The sequence below is a fragment of the Eupeodes corollae genome, chromosome 1 (genome assembly GCF_945859685.1).
Source record: "Eupeodes corollae chromosome 1, idEupCoro1.1, whole genome shotgun sequence".
Classification (NCBI taxonomy): domain Eukaryota; kingdom Metazoa; phylum Arthropoda; class Insecta; order Diptera; family Syrphidae; genus Eupeodes; species Eupeodes corollae.
The window spans coordinates 43,242,790-43,265,863 of NC_079147.1; the positions used below are offsets into that span (position 1 = coordinate 43,242,790).

General features: G+C 35.4%; 1 protein-coding gene across 3 annotated transcripts in view; it reads right to left on the reverse strand.

The window, feature by feature from the left end:
- Nucleotides 1-618: 618 nt before the first annotated feature.
- Nucleotides 619-23,074, reverse strand: part of LOC129953704 (pyruvate kinase-like) — a 29,181-nt gene continuing 6,725 nt past the window's right edge. For 2 of the 3 annotated variants that reach the window (XM_056067069.1, XM_056067070.1), the window contains 3 exons: nt 1,450-2,842; nt 1,225-1,381; nt 619-1,056 (listed from right to left, as the gene is read on the reverse strand). In XM_056067069.1, coding sequence (XP_055923044.1) covers nt 1,044-1,056; nt 1,225-1,381; nt 1,450-2,842 — 1,563 coding nt within the window. In that variant the 3' untranslated portion in view covers nt 619-1,043. Of the gene's footprint in view, nt 1,057-1,224; nt 1,382-1,449; nt 2,843-16,658; nt 17,068-23,074 lie in introns of those variants that run through there. The other variant, XM_056067068.1, reaches the window with a different exon arrangement.

Below are 23,074 nucleotides of genomic sequence, written 5' to 3' on the forward strand. Positions count from 1 at the left end.
GATTTTCTGACTCTTCCAAATTTGTGAGACATTCCCTTGCAGTACAATTTGTACATCAACGATATTCTATCGACTGTGTCGAATGCAGCCTTGAAATCCACAAAGAACGCGTATAATTTCTTTCCCTGCGCTGCAAAATATTCAGCTACATTGCGAAGTACAAAAAATGTGGTCGAAAGTTGAGTATCCCTCTTTGTGGTTGATTCAAGATGTAAGGCGCCATTGTAAAATTGTCGTAAAAATTTTGTACGATACGTTTATGAAGGATATTCCCCTATAGTTGTTTGGATTGGAAGGTAGTTTTTTGGCAGCTGGCCAATTACATACTAGAAATTTGTTTAACTTTCAAGTCCCTTATGTCGTCTGAACCTGTCCAATGATGTGAATATATTGCAAGCAATCATCTCATCGAGTAAAAGGTCATCAATACCATTACCAAGAGGTTCTTCGAATGCCAGTTCTCGGATTTAATTGATTGTGCAATTTAAAAACTAAGCTATGAAAGATGCTGACCATATAGCCAAGGTGACTGAAAGGATAGTAACTGGGCTGTAGAAAATAGAAGACATTCGTGGATGCTTAGGAATCAAATCAACGAATAGAAACATGCAAAAAATATACATTATTTAATTTGTTTACATTTAATGGTTTTATTATTAAGCTTTTGTTCATTTATACGACTTTTGTATATTTCTATCAACAATTTCTAAAAGAACACTTAACATTTTTGTTGGTATTTCTTTGAATTAAATTTTTTTAAACTTGGTTATAATGAATTTTCATAAATTAATATTTTAATAAACGTAAACCAATATAATTGAGATCCTTATCAAAAGGACCTTCATGTGAGTTGTGACGACATCAAGATGAAGATACATACTTTTGAGTTATATTTATTGTTTTATTTTTTAAATAACTTTTCACTTTCCTTTAAGGTCTAAAATAAAATATTTATTATATCTGTTCTACAGATGTGTTTGATGTGCGCTGGGATGTGGTGTTTAGGGCACTTAACATGAGGTAATTTGTGTGTAAGATTTAATTTATTCGACAGTTCTGGAAGAAAAATAAAAGCAAAACAAACAAAAATTAGTTGAATCCTTGAACATTTTCACTCATTCAATTATCTCAATCATTCATTCATTCATTTATTACTATCAATCAATATCATTTTTCAAAATACAATGAATATTATCAATAGAATCTGATTCAAAAAATGCATACATAATGCGCATGGTGTTTGTGAAGCCGGATCCTTGCTTCCAGCCAGTAACAATGACAACTGAGTTTCCAGACTTGATGAAACCGTTCTTCTTGCCAACTTGGATACCGAATTGTACTCGGGCATCAACATCCTTCAACCAATCACCGACGGCGGGTTCTAAAAAAAAAACATAAAATATTATGAGTCTCTCTATTCAATTCCATTCATCTCAAAGAAATACCAACCTGCATAAACTAATGGAAGAATACCACGGTATAAGTGAGCTTGTCTGGCGATCTGTCCATACCTGGTCACAGCGATGATGGGGCATCTTGGCTTGTACTTGCTCAGATAGTGAGCAGATCGGCCACTTGTGGTGATGACAATGATAGCGGCAGCTGTGCTCTTTGAAGCGGCCTCAACAGCAGCAATTGCTACGGCATGAGCGGCATCAGTGGTGCTTGGGTTCTTCGATACCAGATCGGAGAACAAATTCTTGTGCCACAAGGCAGCTTCGGCTTCCTTGCATGTCTTGGCCATGCACAACACACACTCCAAGGGGTATTCACCCTTGGCGGTCTCTCCGGACAACATCACACAATCGGCGCCGTCTAAAACAGCGTTGGCAACATCAGAGATTTCAGCACGAGTTGGACGTGGCTTCTTAACCATGGACTCCAACATCTGTGTGGCACAGATAACTGGCTTGCCAGCTTTGTTGCAACGGGCGATCATAGCCTTTTGGGCAATGAACACCTTCTCTGGGGGAATTTCAATACCCAAATCACCACGGGCAACCATAATACCATCGGAGGCTTCGATGATCGAATCCAAATTTTGCATACCCTGTTGGTTTTCGATCTTGGAAATGATTTTAATGTTCTTGCCCTTCTCTCCCAAAACACCACGGATTTCGGTCAAAGCGGCTGCGTTACGGATGAACGAAGCAAAGATCATGTCGACTTCCTGTTCAACACCGAATTTCAAGTCAGACTTGTCCTTCTCGGAGACGGCTGGCAAATCAACTGGCACACCGGGTAAATTGACACCCTTGCGGGATCCCAAAGCACCACCGTTCTCGATCTTGCAAACCAAAGTGTCTCCGTCGATCTCGGAAACAATCAAAGAAATCAAACCATCATCAACGAACACCCGATTGCCTGGCTTAACAACATTCACAATATTTGGGTAGTCCACATAGATGCAGTCCTTGTTGCCCTTCTCCAAAAAGTCCTTGCTTGTTGACAACTTGATGGTCTCGTTCTTCTTCAATTCAACTTCACCAGATCCACTGCCCTCAATCAAACCGGTACGAATTTCAGGTCCCTTGGTATCTAAGGCAACAGCAATTGGATAAGTGTAGCCCAATTTGGCCGAGTAGTTTTTGCCAGCTTGACGAACATTGGCAATTGTCTCGGCATGGTATTCGTGGGAACCATGTGAGAAATTCATACGGGCAATGTTCATGCCAGTGGCCATTAGTTTCTCGAGCATTTCAACGCTGCGCGAAACGGGGCCGATGGTACAAATGATACCAGACAAACGGACTTGCGGTGCTGGTGAATCAAAGTCCAAGCGGCACATGTGCTCGAGTTGGGTTTCAGCTTCAGCGGCCATCATTTGTGGGACTTCACTCATCTGAAATTAGATTTTAAAAAATGGATATTAAAAAAACTACAACAAAATAAAAGCGTTAGGAAATTCCAATCTTGGAATTGATGGACATTGAAGAGGACCTGGCCAAGGGTTACTGAGATTTTGAATGCTTCCAAACTATTTTTATTTTTTTTATTTAAACTGTATATAAACTTTTAAAAATTTAGGTTAGGAATATCTAACAAGTGAATGGTTTGTGGCTCGCTTAACCATTTAGAGCTCCTTATAAGGAATGAATGAGGCAACTAATGTCAGAATTTGTTCATCACTTGATTTGTTGTAGAAGAAGTCTCCTCAGAGGAAGAGGTACCTTCGTCTTTATGATAGCCTAGGATTTATGCATAGAAAATGAGAGGATGCCTCTTCCTCCTCTTCATCCTCTATAGCTTCTAAAGAAATAATTTACATGAACTGAAAGTCAAGGCTCATTATTTTCAATTAAGAAGACTTCAACCTAGAAACCTTAATAAAGAAAGCACAACATTCTTTCACCAAGCTGAGCTTCTTCCTGTCGAGTGGAACAGAAGCTTTATGCTTAAAAGAGTCAATTTTCAATTGGTCTTTATTTAAGGAAGAACCCAAGTCAAATCATTAGTAACTTATCGGCATAGATGTCGCTAACTTGTGGGTCTAGAGTCCAGATAAGAAAGAACTTATTTGACGCGCAAAATTAGTGACATTTCGAGAAGATTGTTGGCACAGCTCAGGTTCATCCTGACGACGGTTGAATAAAGCGTTAAATGAAATGCGACTAGATAACACGCATGTAAACTTATTTATTAGCTATTCTTTAATTTAATCAATATTTCATATCCAATCAGTAGCCTAATGCTCAAGATATAAGTTTAGTAAAGCTATTAAATATTAGCTATAACTACGTTTTGATAATAATGAGGGCCAATAAACTGATAAGTTATCTATGAAATTATTGTGATAAATTGGCGCTTGATTATAGCGGCTTTCGCACAAATATTAACGAATATAAAAGATTATGAGAGCGTAGTGCTAGAATAGATTTTGACTATCCCAATGGCAAGTAGTATCTGAAGCGTGGTAGTTAGCGCCTGTACCTGTTAAAAGTTTTGTTTTCGCAGGTACTAAAGCTTTCGTGCAATTGACAAACGCTCCAAGACAAATTCCTTTCATGAAAAAGTGCTTCTCGAATTAGTCGTTCAAAATAGACATACAAACTGTAGGTCACCTTTAATCCATTGCATTTGGATCATTAGCGAGCAACGTTTGGCTTATCATTTTTGGCTCAATGGAATTGTGTATAACCGAAATATTCGTTATTGGTCGAGTGATAAATAACATTTCTTTCATGAATCAACACTTCATCCACAAAAAATAAATGCCGGTTAAATTTTTTTGTCGACGATAACGATCGTTACGTTACTGTTACTTTAATAACCGATTATTTTGACCCAAATTGATATGGAATTGGACAACATGTGGTTTATTTTGAATGTGGTGCCACAAGCCACGCACAACAATTTACGTTTGATGAGCGTGTGCGCCTCGTTGATGTGATTAAAAGCTACTAAACTACTTTATTTGGGACTACATTAAGTCATTGGTTTATACTAACAAGTCGACGACGCTACGTTGTAAGAGCTTAAGCCAACGTTAAAAGCAAAATAGTGGCGTGGCCGAGCCTTTAAAAAAATGGATCCTACGATGGTTGCTCAAAACAAATTCTTAAATAATTAAAATAGGACTACGGATTCGAAATCAGCAATACAAATTAACTTCAACGTATTTTCCAAAACTAAAAAAGCAATAAATTCAAGGCGTTTCAAAACTAATAAGAATTTTCAGAATCAATTTAAGTTACTTAAATGATTTGAACTTTTCCTAAAAGAAAACTTTTGGCCTTCAATCGAAAATCATTTCTTGGACGTACGCAGCCTTTGTACTACCTATTTTTTTTCTACGAATCTATTCTCTATTGCCTTTGCTTAACAAGAAATACAATATCAAGAAACTAAGGAAGGTTGACTAGTGTCGACACTACAGGGGCCCTTGGATCCTGCCCAATGGATGCCTTAAATGATATTCTGCGCTTCCTACATGAAGACCTACATAATAAATAAATAAATATCGTGCAGCGCGCTAAGGCTTAAAGGATCAATCTGGTGGTTTTCTAGACCCTATGAACATGGCAACAGTAACGAACTAATTCCAGTTTGAACCTCAGCAAAGATTTTAAATTCATCTTTCCTGCCAGAAGGGATTGGTAGGATGGCATGGTTACGAAAGACTTGAATACCAAAGATGGAGTGTGTAGTTGGGGTTGGAATCTTCTCTGAGTCCTTAAATGTCTCTTAAGTCTTTTCGGCTAATTGATTGTGCCAGTGTATTTCAATCGGAATAACTAGCAATGGGAGAAGCGTACAAATTACTCAAATCGAAATCAAACCAAAATAAAAACACCACTAACCGCACTGACAGCCAAGCGCACTGACAGCGCAATTCGGCCACAACATCATCTATACTGGCCCAACAATGTCGGGATACACTCAACATCAACCTCCGTGTCACTGTTATTTGGGTTCCAGATCATAGTGGCATTAATAGATATGAACAGGCTGATGAGTTGGCCCTTCATAGCTCACTTGCGGAAAGCGTTAATATTCCTCTTGGAGCTATGAAGGGCAAAACGTTCCCAATTTTTCTGACAGAATCTAACAGCAGGAGGAACAGATTAACGGATTGTACCATAACCAGCAAAATATAGCCTACCTATAACAAAACCGTTATGTCGAACATTTATGCAGACTCTGGCATGATATAGCCAGGGTCACTGCAATATGTACCGCACATCGAAAGACAGGAGAGCATGCAGCAAAGCAGGGTATCCCTCACAATACTCACTGCCGTAGATTCGGAGGCCGGTTGTGCCAAAAACGATTGCTTAAATCCTTTAAAAACAGCTCTGGATCAAAAAATGTGTTTTTAATAGTGATTTAGCAAATTTAACAGCATAAATATTCATTCATTGAGGGGTGTTTAAAAGATTTTTAATAAAAACCGAAAACAAAATACAAAATTCTTCACTAAAATCAACAAATTTTGAAAAGTTCCGTAATCTATTTATATTGCTGACAAAACAAAACAAATTCACAGCATATGCATCAAAAGAAGGAAGTCCTTATTATGTATTGCCTTGGACTTAACCTATAAATAAAATCATAAAACTAATGATCGTTTGACGCAATGCAATTGCCCTCCACCTAACCCAACCAAGCACATTTGATATTGAACAATGTGAAATTGTGCATTTGTTTATAATTTATTCAATGCCAAAAACAGAGAAAACCTCTATATAGTGAGAAGATTTATAGGAAAAACAATAAACAGTCTTGATCAAGCTGTTGTTTACAAAAACGACAACTCTAATAAATGTTCTTCTTTGGTTTTTTATAAAGTTAGCTAAATAAACAATACCTTAACCTATGTAGCGATTGATTTCTATCTCATAATCGAGAACTTAAATACACTGAGTTACAAAAAAGTGGTGCAGTCATATTTTATGATGCGTTGATATTATTTTGATAGTATAGAGATTTATTTTTGCAGAGATATTTGGTGCTTCAAAGCCTTCGAGATCGTCATCAAATAGCGGTTTAAATGTCTCACACAATTTAATCAGTAAAGGGCATCAATGTGAGTGCTCAAACGTTGGTACCGAACGGCGGCGTGCGTTTAGTGGAGAGTGGTGTGGTCGTATACCAAGAGTAACGATACTGCACGAGTGAATGGAATTTGTTTGCCTTCACCAAGATTGAAGCGGGCCGACTAAAGTTCTCTTCACTGATAAGTCCTGGTTTTCTCTACAATCACCAGATGGACCTAAAAGATTGTGAAGAAGATCAGGTGGGGATGCAATTTGACAACAGCTGCCAGAGGGAAAATATCTAGTAGGTGACGTCATAGTGTGGGCAGGAATTTCCGTGCACGGAATAATAATAGGAAGCATATTAGAATGATCGGTGAACTGAAATTATTACCATCACTGACATTTTGGATGAATATGTGGTTCCTTTCTTGATAGTGCAAGAAAATGCGAAACCTCAAGTTGCCAGGTGCGTCACGGACTACTTCAAAGAAGTACAAATAGATTTGAGGGCTTGGCCTGCCATGATCCCGGACATGAATCCCATCAAACATATTTGCCATCTTCTGAAAAAAATGATAAAGAGGAGACCTGCTCTTCCCCAGACACTAAGTGTGCTTAGATTTGTTCAGATTGAGGAGTGGGATAGTCTAGACGACGCGATCGTAAAAAAACCTTACTCAAGGTATGCCAAAGCGAATTAAGGCTTTAATAAATGTTAGAGGATGCAATGGGCTCTACTTAGTGATCAAAAACTCATTTATTTTATGTTTTATTTAGAAGTTTGTTCCCATTTGTTTATTTTTTACATACATTTATAACATTAAATGTTAATAAACAATTCTGAATAAAAACAAAATTCTTTATATATTTAAAATTATTGAGAAATTTCAAAGTTCGACACTTTTTTTTGTATCTCAGTGTATAAATATTTATAGAACGAGTAAATCCGCACATACGTAAAAATATAAATAAAATAACAATAATTTCACACTGTGGACAAAATGTGCAATTTTTCAAACAAAAAGGTTTGGTTCGTATTTTGTTTCTCGTTGCATTTTGTTTATTTTATTATATTATTTATCAATATGTATTGTGTAAGTAATTGGATGAAATGGAAGCCATACAAAAATGAAATGACACACTGGAATTGAAACCTGAGTTTTTTAAATGGGTGCAATAATAAATAATGAATGAACTCACATAGTTTCTGTCTGATGCGTATCTAGGGCAAAAATAAAAAGAAACTAAAAATAGATTCATAGAAAGTATTAAATAGTAGGTTGGGCATTTTGGAAGGAGTACTGAATCGTTATCGGTCTTATATCAGCGTAGACTTATTACAGGCAAATCATAAACAACAGATCAAAAGATCTACGGGGCTTTAGGTTTACCTTAAGCAATATAAAAAGCTTGTTTAACGAATCGAAAAGTGACCTCTACATCAACATATGTTTCTTTCAAAAAGCATGGAAACCTTTTCCAAATCTAATTTAATAATTTCGCAACTTAATAACTACTTGAGCACGCTGTTTTTAAATTTGTTTGCTGACATTTTCTAGTCTCAAAAAACTGACTTAATTAAGAGTTGAATATAAGGTCTTAGTCTGATAAAATAGCTTTTGGAATTAGTCAACACAGATTTTTCAAAACAAAATCTACCCTTCATAAAATAGTTAGAAAATTCTTCTTGCGTGAAGCCAGTCATCAACGATGTATAATTGACGTCACCGTTGGGACGTTAACATAGCATCTTTTTTTTTTTCTAATAATTTGCAGGCACACAAGGCGTTATTAGTACCCTTTATATGTTTATATTTAAACACAGTGCGAGCATTAGGAAAATAGTGAAGGATTAAAAAGGAGATACCGGTGCACATTGGTCTTAAAGTTCTGAACATCAAAATGGGAGGGAAAAACAGAGTTGGGTAAAGCATTCCACATTCTCGATGTGCGATTTAAGAAAGAATCTCTATACTTGACAGTACGCCCGAAATTGAGCTCAAGGGTAAACTGATGAGCATTCCTAGAAGTGCGAGTATTACGGCTGAACCGTTTAAGGGGTGGAATGCAACTGGCTAGTTCAACAGAACATTGTTTGTAAAAATATCGATAAAACAACGAAATGCATGAATCATTGCCGCGGTGTTCTAGCGATGTAAATGTTTCGATTATAGTTCTATCGCCTATCATTTTTAAAGCCCGTTTTTGTATTCTATCCAAGAGATTTAAACTTGTTTTGGGGGCACCTGTACAGATATGCGAATTATATTCAAGCTTTGGACGGATGAAGGCTTTGTAAATTACAGCCAGATCAGAAGGGGTGAAAAATTTCTTGCACCGTCGGAGAAATCCTAAGCACTTGGCAGCAATTTTGGCAATATCAAATATATGATCGTTCCATAAAAGGTGATCTGTGATACACATACCAAGTACTGACAGTTGATTAGTTTCTTGGATGCAAGTGCCACAGATAGTGGCATCGGGGGTGTGTTACGCACTAACAACAGGAGACAGCATTGAGTTTTCGAAGCATTAAATTCTACACGGTTTTTGATTCCCCATTGTACAATGCTGTCAAGGTCAGAATTTAATGAGCTTATCATACGCTGCCGTTGAAGTTCCACATCCGAAGGACAAGGATGTGAATCTATAAACGAGTATGAGAAGCTGAGGTTACTGTCGTCGGCGAAACAGGTTAATAGATTAGAAGTGGCAGATATAAGATCATTTATGAATATAAGAAAGAGTGTCGGAGACAAACCGGAGCCATGAGGAACACCAGCATTTATTTTATGAATTTCAGACTTGTAACCATCCAATACAACTTGTATTGAACGGTTAGAAAGGTAATTTCTAATCCAACGAAGAAGAGTTTCATCAATACCAAAAGCACGCATTTTCGATAAGAGAGCTTGGTGCCAAACTCTATCAAATTCTTTTGAAATATCAAGTGCAATAATCTTACTTTCTCCAAAACGATGTAAAGATTTGTTCCACTGTTCGGTGAGATGAACCAATAGATCACCAGTGGACCTATTGTTACGAAAACCATACTGTCGGTCATTAAGAAGCCTCCGTTCTTTGAGATATTTCTTGAGCTGATAATTAATCAGCGTTTCCATGACCTTGGAAAGAAGGGACGTGAGTGCTATTGGACGATAGTTAGAGGGAGAGGAGGATTCGCCTTTTTTAGGGACAGGCTGAACAAATGCTATTTTCCATCCGCTCGGAAAGAGACCTGTCGAGTAGGAAAGATGAAAAAGTTTACGCAGTGGTTTTGCCAGCAATGAAGAACACCTCTTCAGAACAATTGGGGAGATACTATCCGGGCCAGCGGATTTGTGTATGTCAAGGTATTTCAGTACTCTTGCAACTGCACGAGTGCGAAAGAAGATTCGTCTCATTGAATCATTTACGCTCTCAAGAACAGGAGGACTCATGAAACTTTCCGGTAGCGTCGAATTAACAGCAAACTGTGCTGCAAGCAAATTGGCTTTATCAATCGAGCTTACATAGGGAGTGTCATTGTGGACGAACGTTGGAACCGACGATGACGTGGTGTTTCGTACGTTTTTTACAAATGACCAGAAATTTTTACTACCTTTGGGACATTGTAGTATTTTTTGCCTTAATTTCTGATCATGCAAAAATTTGGTTCGACGAATATGACCATTACATGTCTTTCTAGCTTGTTTGAACTTATTCCGGTTTTCCTCAGTCGGGTTGGCTTTGTAACAACGGAAACTAACATCTCTGATCCTAATAATCTCTTTACAGCTCCATTCAAACCATGAGTTCTCTTTGGGTTTGATAGATTTTACCCTGTTCGGGATAAAATTTCTCATTCCACAAAGAATTAAATTTGTAACCATATCTGCGCTGGAATCCACGTCACTATCGAGGAAGCATAGTGACCAGTTAAAGTTCCTGAAGAATTCATTGAGACCGTCCCAGTTGGCTTTCTCATATTGCCAAACGGTTCTCATAGGAGTTTTTTCTTTAACTGGGTTTTTTCGACATGAGAATTTTGAAGATATGATACAATGGTCTGATGTGCCTAGAGGCGGTAATACACTAATTGTGTATTTATTAGGGTCAGAGGTAAGAAACAAGTCTAGGGTGTTGGCGGATTGACTTGCAACGTCAGGGATTCGAGTTGGCTCATCGACAAGCTGGGTTAATTGATTAAACTCAGCAAAGATCTCAACATACCTTCCTTCCGGTGTTGACTGACCAGAATAACGAAGCCAAGAAGAATTGTGTATATTGAAATCGCCCGCAATGACAATTTCAGTGTGAGGATAATGGGCAACAATTCGGCTAATCCATGATGAGGAAAAAATAATGGCACTAAGTTATACCCATTTAGATTGGATTCCGAATGACCGGAATCTTCACCTATTTGAGTTTCACTCAATGCCAAAACAGCTGGCCTGTTTGATGCAATGTGGACATATGTGGCATAGGAATTCTTTCTTAAACCACGAATGTTACTAAAGTCCACCCTGAATTCACTCAACATTTTAATGTACATATAAAACCTATTTCACCAAACACTTTTTAAAGTAAAGTGCTTTCATAAAAGGCATTTTTCTTTTAAATTTTTCAAACTTTTTTTGGAACGTGAAAAATTTGAAATACAACTTTGCAATGAATTTATTGTTCGAAAACTTGCAAAGTTAATTTTAGATTGTGTTTACTAAGATCAAATATGCATTGAAAAAAATTTGGTGAATCAACATCTACCATGGTATACCGTTATACTTCTATACTTCTAGCTACAAAAGGAAATCCTCTTTAAGAACAAAATTTGCGGGGCTATGTCTGTCTAATTTTGTGGCAATAAATAATGTTAAAGAGAAATTCAACAATGATAATATTCACCACTCGATAAACTACTCTGCGGACGGTTGATTTGCTTATTCCGTGCATAGATGCAACACCGTGCTATTCGGTTCCTTTCCCAGCCAAATGTAATGTATGCACAAAAGTTCTTGCCAGAGACTTAAAACAAATGTTCCTTGTATTGTAGTTCATCTTCAATTTTAGACAACAAAACTTCAATTTGATTACTTTAATCGAAAACTCTCTTTTGTTGAAATTTTTTTCCGACATTGATGTTAATTCGTAGTTTCACTTCTCTTTGGTCACTTTTTTTTAAATTCTTCGTTTTATTAACAACATATTTTCATAGTATATACATAACGTTTTCAAAACAGGTTATATATTATTGTATTAGTTTTCGACAACTTTTGAAAACAAAATACCAAAAATTGCTCTTGGCATATTAGTGGAAAGCTTTTCAAAATTCTAAATATATTTTGCAAAGTTTATTGTTTGGTGAAACAAAAAGAACAAATACTTTGAAAAATAACAAAACTATTCAATTTTCAAACGTAATTTTCAAAGAGGAAAACGTTTGAATTCAATATTTAGCTCTTTGCAAATTTGCTTTTGGGAAACTCAACTTGCAAAATTAAAGTGCAAAGTTGTAAAGTGAAAAATGTTTAGTGAAACAGAGCCCAGGAGAACTAAATAGATGTCGACTCCTAACTGCCAACTTACAAATTGGTTGCCTTAATGACATTAAAAACTAAATGTTTTACCAATTTGGACGTATTAAGATTTTTTTTCAATGACAGAAACTCTATTGACTGAGTTAATCAAGAAAAATATCAATAACTATAAAGCCAAGTCTACTTATGTATGTCAAAATGACAGTTAATCATGTTTTTGGTTTGTTTTTGATCATGTTTTTTGAAAGCTGAACTTTATTACTCTACGATGTATTTATTCTCTGCACAATTTCATCTAATGTTTAGTGCAATAAGGTTCGTTGTCAATTTGGATATAGTGGTAGGTGACCCACCGGTTTAGTGATTTGGGTTTTCAAAATTGTCTTAACTGGCTTGTACGGTTTGCATTTTCATGATACGGTTTTGCGAACGATTTTCAGCTAACAAATGCCTTAAAATATCAGCGATTGGATTTTGTATTTATCATTTTTACAAAGAGAAAAAAAGATTTATAAAAATGCAGGGTTCCTTGTTCACCGAAGGGCATGAGGTATTTTTGACGTTTTGTCAACATTTATTTTACTTGCTATAAGTCATAATTAATTAGAAATATGTTTTGCTCAAAGAAATAGTTGGAGCGGCGCGGCGTACTATACAAATAATCTCCGGTTTTTGTTTAAATAAAACCAAAACGACAGCAATCCATTGCAGTGTTCAACTTACAATATGTTTTTTTCATCAAGTATTAATTTTAGTATACCAATTTTTTGTTAATTAAGTTAATAATTACTTTAAGAAATGTTACAGTCCATGCAAATTGTAAAACAATTGTCATAACTAGATTGTTTAACCATAAAATCAAACATGCAAGCACAAATTAACTAAGTCGTAGACAGGCTACTCTTGGACCCAAGTTGTTTGTGTTTAGACCAATTACAAATGCTAATGACTATATCATTTATAAATATTAGTCATACTTATGTACATTTTGGGTAGTCTATATTTTGCGGTATGTCACATGATAATCTTGCACGACCAGTGCCCTATTTCATAAAAATTGACATCTACAAATTTGTCACACTTGTCTGACAAATCTGTACTTTTAATAAAATATTGACAAGTGACAATTTTTCAGAAAAATACAATGGTCACGTTCAATCTCGCGTTGAATAGGTTATTTTGGATAGGTGGATGTTTAGATACCTTGTTGAACGAGTTGGATAGCTGTATAGAGATAGCTGTCAAAAAATAAAAACAACTTTCAGCAGTTCACAAAAATCAGAGAGACATTTAAGCTTCTAAATCAAAATTGTTGTAAGATAAAACATTAAATAGATAATTCAACTGATTGGTCGGAAGATGACGAATTGATAGGTGCGTACCAATTTAATAAATAAGAGATAACCTAATAAAATTCGGAGGCAAATAGCGTCTTCATTGTATATTATGAACAGAACATCCTTTAATACATCTTCAACTAACATTCTTTATCTTTTTGTTTACCAACAAATACAAAAAGCTGAAATTAATTTTCAAGTTTCTTGAAATTCAACCATGTGTTGAATCAGCTGTTCTTTTAGGTACCTACATACCCCAGAAATTCTTTGATACTTTTGGATTCCTTTTTTGACATCTCAGCTGTTTTTGATCAGCTGTTATTTTACACGTAAAACACTAACAAAAAGGTATCCGGATACCCTATCTGACTAAGATTAAACGCAGCCAATGAGAAATTGTCATGGCTATTTTGTTATTGCCATATACTGACAATTTTATTCTAAATCTTGAAATGTGTAATGATTTAAAAACGATGATATTCGGAACAAAAACTTTGCATTTTATATCAAATCCATTGTTTCTCCACCATTCCCTTCGATGTTAATATTTAAAGAACGCTGAAACTCTTTCAATTTTAAAATGCCACACCTTTTCATATTTTATTATTAATAATTGACTTGAATAAAACACAATAAAAATCGAGAACTTTAAAATGAAGTATCATTTTCAAAATAAATACAAACGTTTCTTTAGAAAATAAAGATTTTATTTGCCAAAATTTCGTGAAACCTTGAGCTATGATATGAAGGTTAATAAATGAAAGACTATCTCAGATCAGGCAAAGGGTTTCAACGCAATGAATTCAAGGAAGAATTGAAAACACCTTCGAGATACCATTTTATGAATAAATCATTATTTTTTCTTTGTTTAAAATGGAAACCTAACTGAGAGTCGCTACCACTTCAACTTTCATTTGCAAATATATCATTTATCATTTAAGGTCTTTTCACTGTCAACACTTTACCCAAAATTTGTTTTCCGTCTGAATTGTCTATAAAATTCTGACAATTATGTAAATTTTAATATTTTTTTTAATTTCATAAAAAAATTGTCAGTACAAATTTATTGCAAAATTCCTAACAATTGTGAAAGAATACATGAAAATTCATTGTCATGACAATTTTTTTATAACTCACACTGTCGGATATTTTCCTACAACTTTAAAAAATTGTCAAATTTGTATGAATCAGATTTTGACATCTGTCAAGTCTAAGTCGTTAAGCCAATTATTTGTGCAGTTGAAAGTCTGACATGTACGGAAGTGAATCGCTTAACTATCGCCATACAAATTGTTAAAACCTAAAAAAAATTAGATTCCGACATAGCCACATGACATGCTTTAAGATGAGATTATGTTTCACATATTCGTCCAACGACGCAAGCGATTCCCAAAATTGGAAAGGAATTTGAAGAGACTGGATTCTCACTCGGTGGGTATGTTGGTAAACAAAATTCTCGTATTTGGGGTTCTAAGAATCCTCAAGTAATTGAAGAAAGGCCATTACGAGGTGTGATTGGACCTTACTTCTCTGAAAACAACGATGGAACGAGTATCACCGTCAATTCGGAGAATATGTGGTTTCAACAGGACGGTGCAACATGACACACAAGTTAATCAGCTAAGTTCAACATTTCACTTTCATTCGAAATAAAATTGAAATTAATTTTGAACTTAAAACAAAGTAAATTTCCGTGTTCTTCACTTGGATTTTTGCGATTATAAAGCGATTTGAATTCGACTAGATCAAAGTGGTGTGAGTTTAATTCGCAAAAGGGAAATAGTTTAAAAAAAGTAGCAGTTTCACTTAAAGGAAATAAACCTTAGCTTTTGTGAACAATGCATTTGAAGTTGCAGCTTCTAATATGCATTTAAAGCAACACACAAAGCATTAAAAATCATTTTTCATCAAGCCTTCTATATCACATTTCAAGTAGAACAATGTTTTTTCAAAAACTTTCAAGATACATTTGAAAACTATGCTTTGACAACTGAAAATCATAGGAAAACTAAAATTAAAAATTACGACAATCAGCAAAATATTGTATTGACTGACGTGATATAAGTACACCCATATTCACTTGAAGTGATTTCGAAGTTGTAAATAAAATTAATCGTAAGGTAGAATTCTGAAAACTATTCACTCGATTTTTCAATTTAGATCCCGATTTCATTTCATTCGATTTCGGGAACTAACATAACTGAATAATTATTTTGTCTTAAAATTTGATTACAATGCTTTGGATTTAGATTATTAAATTTAAAGACCTAAAACGGTTTAGAAGGAAGCCATAAGTCGAGTCATATTAATAATCATAGCAACCAAAAATTGTTTGGATTGTTGAATCTCTTCAACCTTGACTACTTAATCAAACAAACCTAAGATTAAACTTACAAAATCAAAAAGATAACATTGTTGTTGTTCAGTTTTTGTATTGTATCATCCTTAAGTTTAAGTCTTTTACTTTCCACAATGTGCAAAAATAAAAAGACCTTGCCTATCGCACAAATGAATAACTAGGATAGAGAGCATAGGCAAAACTTTCCTACGAATTGATATTAAGTTCTCTCGCTAAAAAAAAAAAACCAGACAGAAACCCCTGCCTCTTAGTAGTGTTGAATTCAAAATCACTCCTACTCTTGATACAACTAAGAGTCTCTTTTAATTGTTTCAATTAAATAAAATCTCATTCTATTGCAACAAAAAGAAAAAAAGAAGAAATAAATTAACTCATGCAACCGTTAACAATTATATACAATCACAAACTACTTTGAGACGAAGACACTTGTTATCACCTGTCTTATGACGTCATTTATTTATTCTGTAATTTAACAAAAATATAAAAACTTTTAAGCTTTGTAGAGACGAACAATATTATGTGCATACGTCCACACAAATCAAGGTCTTCATCTCAACAACTCTCCGGTACGTAGCGTAGGTACTTTGCCAATTTTTGTTCTTCTAATTTTGCAAGAGTGAGAGTATAGAAAACATAGTTTTCAAAAATTGCGTAATTTCATAATCTTCACCTGGTGACATATTTTTCATTCAAAAAAACCTACAAACTCATAAATAAGAACTAAAGCAAAAGTACATATACATAGTATGTTAAAAGTTTTGAATGATTTAGGTTATACACTTAAAAGGCTTTAAGAATACACGTTGCCCTTGGTAAAGGACAAATCGTGATGCATATTACATTCTATTGTATAATCACAGTTTTATTCCAACACACATTAAATTCTTCCACTAGTTAGGTATTTTATTTATGTACTTTTAAAATTTTATTTATTATTTTATAACAATCAAGTTTGTCATTTTGTTACCTTAAGTCTTGGTGTTTCATCGTGTGCTGTTGTGAAAACCATTTTGAAAAAGTTATGTGAAACTTCTTTGCGGGAATATTTTTGCAATAAGACTCGGTATTTACAGAAAACCTTCCGTCCAACTATGAGTTGCTGAGTTAAGCGAAACGTAATAATTATTTTTGTTTATTTCGAGAAATTGATTTTTCACAATTTTACACACTTAGAGGACTCAAATAGCACCGCCGACTCACTAAGTTTAAACAAAAATATAATCGAGTAGTTAAGTCTTTAGATAAAATATTATTATTTTTATTTTGTTAATTGTTCTCTGACTTATTCTTTATAATTTGAGAAAAAAGAGAGTCTGTGGTGTGGTGGATAAAAGTCTAATATGGGGATTTGCTTCCGCCGGTTGATGGTGAGCAAGTGAGAAATATAATTTCGCTTACACTGGTTTAGACTTTAGAGGTTCAAGTGTAAAATATGAGAAGTGGTGTTGCTTTTTTCTTGTTTTGAGTGCAAATGTGTATTTGGTGAGGAAAGTTTTTCTTCTAATTATTTGACATTTTTCATACAAACATCTAAAAGTTTTTGTTTTAGGTCTTTTATTTTCGCTGAGAAAATGCCAAGTTGGTGGGATATGTTTTGAATTTTCGTTTGCTCTTTTCCAAAAGAAAACAAATTGTTTTGAGAAAAGCTTTTTTGTTTTACTTTAGAAGTTTAGAAGAATTTGATTAAGGGAAGAACATGCGCAATAATAATTGTTATTTTCGCTCAGTTTATTTAGGTTTGAATTTAAAGTTTGATTGACAGTTGGTTTTTTTTTATCATTATCAAATTGTTTATTTAAGAAGATCTCTGAATAGTTGGTATGTATTTTAATTTTAATATACCTATTTTGTTTGTTTTGAAATTTAAGTCTTGTATTTTACAAAGAACGAGCCTCATATTGAATCTAACGTTATTTTTGGTAATTATGAGACTCAAATAATGTAAAAGACAAAAAAGTAGAAGATGAAATGATACTTTAGAATTTCGGGCTAATAATCGACTAATAAACAAAAACCGGGCAAACGCAAACTAAAAGACTGCAATATCTACTACGGCGACTGCTACCGAGAACAAAGACAGCGTCTATTTGGGTGTGGATTTGTTGTTGGAACTAGGCTCAGGCAAAAAGTCTTGAGTTTCAACAGTGTGAGCGAGCGCATCACGATAATCCGCATCAAGGCTAAATTGCCCAACATAAGCCTAATATGCGCGCATGCCCCAACAGAGGAGAAAGATGAACACACCAAAGACATATTCTTCGAGCTCTTGGACAAGACATATGAGCAGTGCCCTGGCTATGACATTAAAATTGTCTTAGGAGATTTTAATGCCAAGCTAGGAAGAGAAGACATCTTTGGTGGGTTAATCGGGAGATATAGCCTGCACGACACTACCTCCGACAACGGATTCAGGCTGGTCGATTTCGCTGCCGGGCGAGACGTTCTGGTAGCTAGTACGCAGTTCACGCATCTCAATATCCACAAGGGGACATGGAAATCTCCTAATCAATCAACCGTCAACCAGATTGACCACATTGCGATCGACGAGCGACACTTCTCCAGTATAATGAATATTCGAACTTTCCGAGGGGCCAACATTGACTCGGACCACTATACCTCGTTGTAGCCAAGGTACGGCTACGGATACCCCGATCCAAGCCAAAACAAGGAAGTACTGTGAGAAGATTCGACGTTAGACGGCTACAATCGCAAGAGACTGCCATGTCGTTTTCCGATCGAGTCTCTGGAGCTGACGGCATCGCTGCCGAACTATTCAAAGCAGCAGGCGATGACTTGGTAGGGAGCATGCACCAACTCATCTGCAAAATTTGGTCGGAAGAAAGCATGCCCGATGAGTGGAATCTCAGCATAGTGTGCCCGATACATAAGAAAGGAGACCCTCTAAACTGCGCCAACTACAGAGGCATCAGTCTTCTTAACATTGCGTATAAGATCCTCTCTGCCGTATTATGTGAACGTCTGAAGCCATTCGTCAACAACCTGATTGGTCCTTATCAGTGTGGCTTCAGACCAGGAAAGTCCACTATCGACCAAATATTCACACTACGGCAGATCTTGGAAAAAACCCAGGAGCTTCAAATCGATACCCACCATCTCTTTATCGATTTTAAAGCCGCGTATGACAGCATCTATAGGGAAGAGCTCTACCGAGCAATGTCTAGTTTTGGCATCCCTGTCAAACTTATCCGTTTGTGCAGAATGACGATGGAGAATGCACGCTGCTCTATCAAGGTCGGAAAAGATCTTACCGATGCATTTGATGTCAAAAAAGGTTTTAGACAAGGCGATGCACTGTCATGCGACTTCTTCAACATCGTTCTGGAAAGAATTGTGCAAAACTCAACCGTCAACACTAGAGGTACAATCTTCCAAAGTTCCATCCAATTACTAGGATACGCAGATGATATTAACATAATTGGAAGATCAAAGCGTGATGTCAGTGGAGCGTTTTTGAGCATTGCGACGGAAGCGAAGAAGATGGGTTTAGTGGTCAATGAGGGCAAGACCAAGTATATGCTGTCATCAAAAAAGGACACTGAACGACGACGTCTGGGACAAAACGTCACCATGGACAGCTATAACTTTGAGGTAGTTAAGGACTTTGTCTACCTAGGCACCGCTATTATTGCAGACAACGACACCAGCGCTGAAATCAAACGAAGAATAACTCTTGCAAATCGCTGCTTCTTTGGACTTAGAAGGCAACTGAGAAGTAAAGTCCTCTCTCGAGCATGTAAAATCACCATCTATAAAACACTCATCATCCCGGTTCTCATTTATGGCGCTGAGGCCTGGACCCTGTCAAAGAAAGATGAGAGCGTCTTAGGATGCTTCGAGAGAAAAATTCCTCGGATGATTTTTGGTCCCGTACGCATAAATGGAGAATGGAGGAGAAGATATAACGACGAACTGTACGGGCTGTACAGCGACACTGACCTAGTTAGCAGAATTAAAGTCCAACGGCTTAGATGGCTAGGTCATGTAGAGCGGATGGACATCAACGCTCCAGCCCGGAAGGTCTTCGAATCCAATCCCGAGGGACGGCCCAGTAGAGGAAGACCGCGACTCAGGTGGCGCACGCAGGTGGGAGAGGACCTCAACCAACTTGGCGTGCGAAACTGGAGACATCTAGCTAGGGACCGAGCTGGCTGGAGACGCTTGTTGGTTGAGGCCCAGAACCGCCCCGGACTGTAGCGCCACCTTAAGTGAGTAAACAAAAACCTACAACGATAGTTTGACTTTGACTTCATTCAGATAAACGGCAATATTGGGTTTTCCTGTCTCACCATGGATTAAGCTGCCTTGAATCCGAATTCCGGTTAAAATTTTTATTACATCAGGTTTTTGGGAGTTGTATTTTTAAAAAAATGTTAAAGACAACTGAAAATATAGCTTTTGGGGCTGAGATAGAATAGAACATAAATCTTTGTCTTCTGTATACAGTCTAAATAATTTTAGTACCTTATTTTATTTTTTAGAAACTCTCGGAAGTTATGAGTCGTCATTTGACTCTATATCAAGTTTTGAAACCACGGTTTAGATTTAACGATTTGATTTGGCATCTATCTAATAAGATACAATTGAAAAAGCATTATGTTTTTTTTTTTCAATTTTAAAAAGCAATATTTTAAAAACCTAAGGTCAAAGGGAGATTTTGGAGCCGAATTTGAATTAAATCTATCAAATTCCATGTGCAATTTGATTGCAAGAAATAAAACCTTTTCGACAAGATTTTGTCTTTTTTTTCAAACAGCTCACTCGAAACATTTTACTAGCCACAGACCGTGAGCTGAGAACTAATTTTTAGCTTACAAATACACCAGTTGGTGGTAGTTTTAGTAATGCTAAGAGCAGAAAAGTTCCTCCGCTAGCACGTAGTGGCCGCGTTTACGGCTCCCTGATTACAAAAATGGTTTCGATAGACGTGTAGGTTGCCGCATTTGACCTGCAGAATTCTTTTTTACGTTTTTAGGTTTTTACAAAACCACTTGAAATTGATCTCATTCGAAACTCGGGCAGGTAGGTGACCGCATTCTTCTGAATGACGCTATTAAAATCGCGGGATTTTAAACTAATCAACAGAGTGTAAACATATTAAAAAAAAAGTTTGTAGCCCTCTGAACGAATACTTTAAATTTAAGCTGTTTTGTATGTTTAGTTGAGTTAATGTTTTGAAATCAATGTCAATAGAAAGGGTTTGGTTTCCAAAAATTACATTACAACTTTCAGGCGTCCAAATTAAGCCAAACTCAAATAAAAAACGCGAACGAAATGGACTCAATTGAGAGATTAAAAAATTCTTGAGAAATCAAATCATAAAAATTCTAGAGTGGAATCGGCTATGGTGATTGTTAATAAATGACAATCAAAATGATCGAATTTGATTTTCATAAGGTGATAGTCAGATTGATACCTAAAAAGCTGTCACAAAAAATTGTAAGTCGTCCTCAAACAAATACGTTTATTCTGAATAGAGCTACCAGACGCTTACACGAACGACTGGAACATTTTCTTAGTTAGCTAATTTCGTTCAAAAAACACATTCCTGTGACCGACCAAGCTTACGAGATTCGAAAAAAAATCAAGAAAAGTAAGAATATTATTTAAACACAGCCGATTTGATACTTTTTCTTTTATTAAGATGTCTTATCGGATTCGATTTTAAATTTCACCATGGCAACAATGAATTTTGACAATTTAATCTTAAATTGTTCAATCTAATTGAATTGATTTGAATCATCAGACGGAATAAAAATGATAATCAAATTTGACTTCCAAACATATGATAATCAATTATCACCTTAGCCGATTCCACCCCTGTTCTTAGGTTTCTTACAGCAATTTCGGCGACAATATTTTCGTCATTTATAATAAATGCATAATAAAATACTTCCTTCCAAATTAGTCGTAAATAAAAGCAAGTACTCATTTTTGAAATCGACTTGTTAGCATTGTAATTATTACGAGACATTTTCAAAGATTCTAGTTACTGGCCTATTTTTCAAAAAATTTAGTTTTGCGCGGAATGTGACAGCTTGTTATTTTTTCAACTCTAACAAAAGCAGTGAAAAGGATTTGTTAACCTTTAAAATGATGGAATTTGATTTCAAAATTTGTTTTAAAAAAAAATACACCCAAAAATCGTGAATGTTTCGTGTGGATTTTGGGCTTAAGGGTTATTCATTATTCTCTTTCCAAAATGCTGACTGTCAGGTCAGTAAAAATTAATACTTCGTTATCATTGTTATTGTGAAATGATTACCCAATTTTAGCGTGCAACATGTGGTTTTAATAAGACTGGACCACATTCATAAAGCCGCAAAAAACAATTGAATTATTGCATAAGTCAACACCAAGTCGTGTAATCGACCGCTTTTGAGATCAAATTCTTGCGACAATTTTGTCATATAACTTCTACCCGCTTATCACCACTGTGCCGAATACAGAAAGAATTCATAATCCCCCAAAGCTTAATTCATGGCTATAAAAACGAGATAAAAAAGTGTAACTAAAATGTCCGTCTTCAAATATTACGAAGATAAATAAAATTTCCTATACATTGTCATTCCTTAAATAAAAAGATACAAACATATTTTTGACTTTTATAACATATTTTTGATATTGAATTAGCTTGAAACTTTTCTTAAACTCAAGTACTTAAGCTAACTAAAAAAAATAAATATTGATAAAGTAAGAGATTCGAAAAATTCATATATTCATTCCTATCTAATAGCAGATTAGAATTGTAAAAATATCTCATGTAAGTTTCAACACTGTGAAAAAATTGTATATATTTATTGGACAAATTTAGCCGCAGTGATGAAATTTAGGCTAGACTTCAATAGTTGTACCTATGTACATCCAGGCATCCGAATCAAAAGAATAGTTTACTTCATTTAATATTAAAAACACATATTTTTTTTACTTATGATCACACAAACTGACTGAAAATATATGAAAATATCGGCGCGGGCGGCGCGCGGATGCTACGGCTTTTACGACATTATTAACCAAATATAAATAATTTAATAAAATTAACATGCATTACATTTGCATTTGATTAATTTACATGTTTTAACTTAAAGAATAATGGAGTTTTACAAGAAGACTTTTAGCGAACAGAAAATGTATTAAAACTTCATGATAATGCATTAAAAACTCAAGCTTTTGCACGATTTAACAAAAAGCGAAATAAATTTCATACTTGAGCCAACAAATGCTGCCTCAATATTGCCATTTTTAACTTTCAATAGAAATAATTCACTGATAAACAATTCCCACGCACTGTTCAACGATATACTAACCACAAAACCTCTCGTGGGGACGGTATTATGGATTAGAAGTCAATGGCAAAAATTTAAT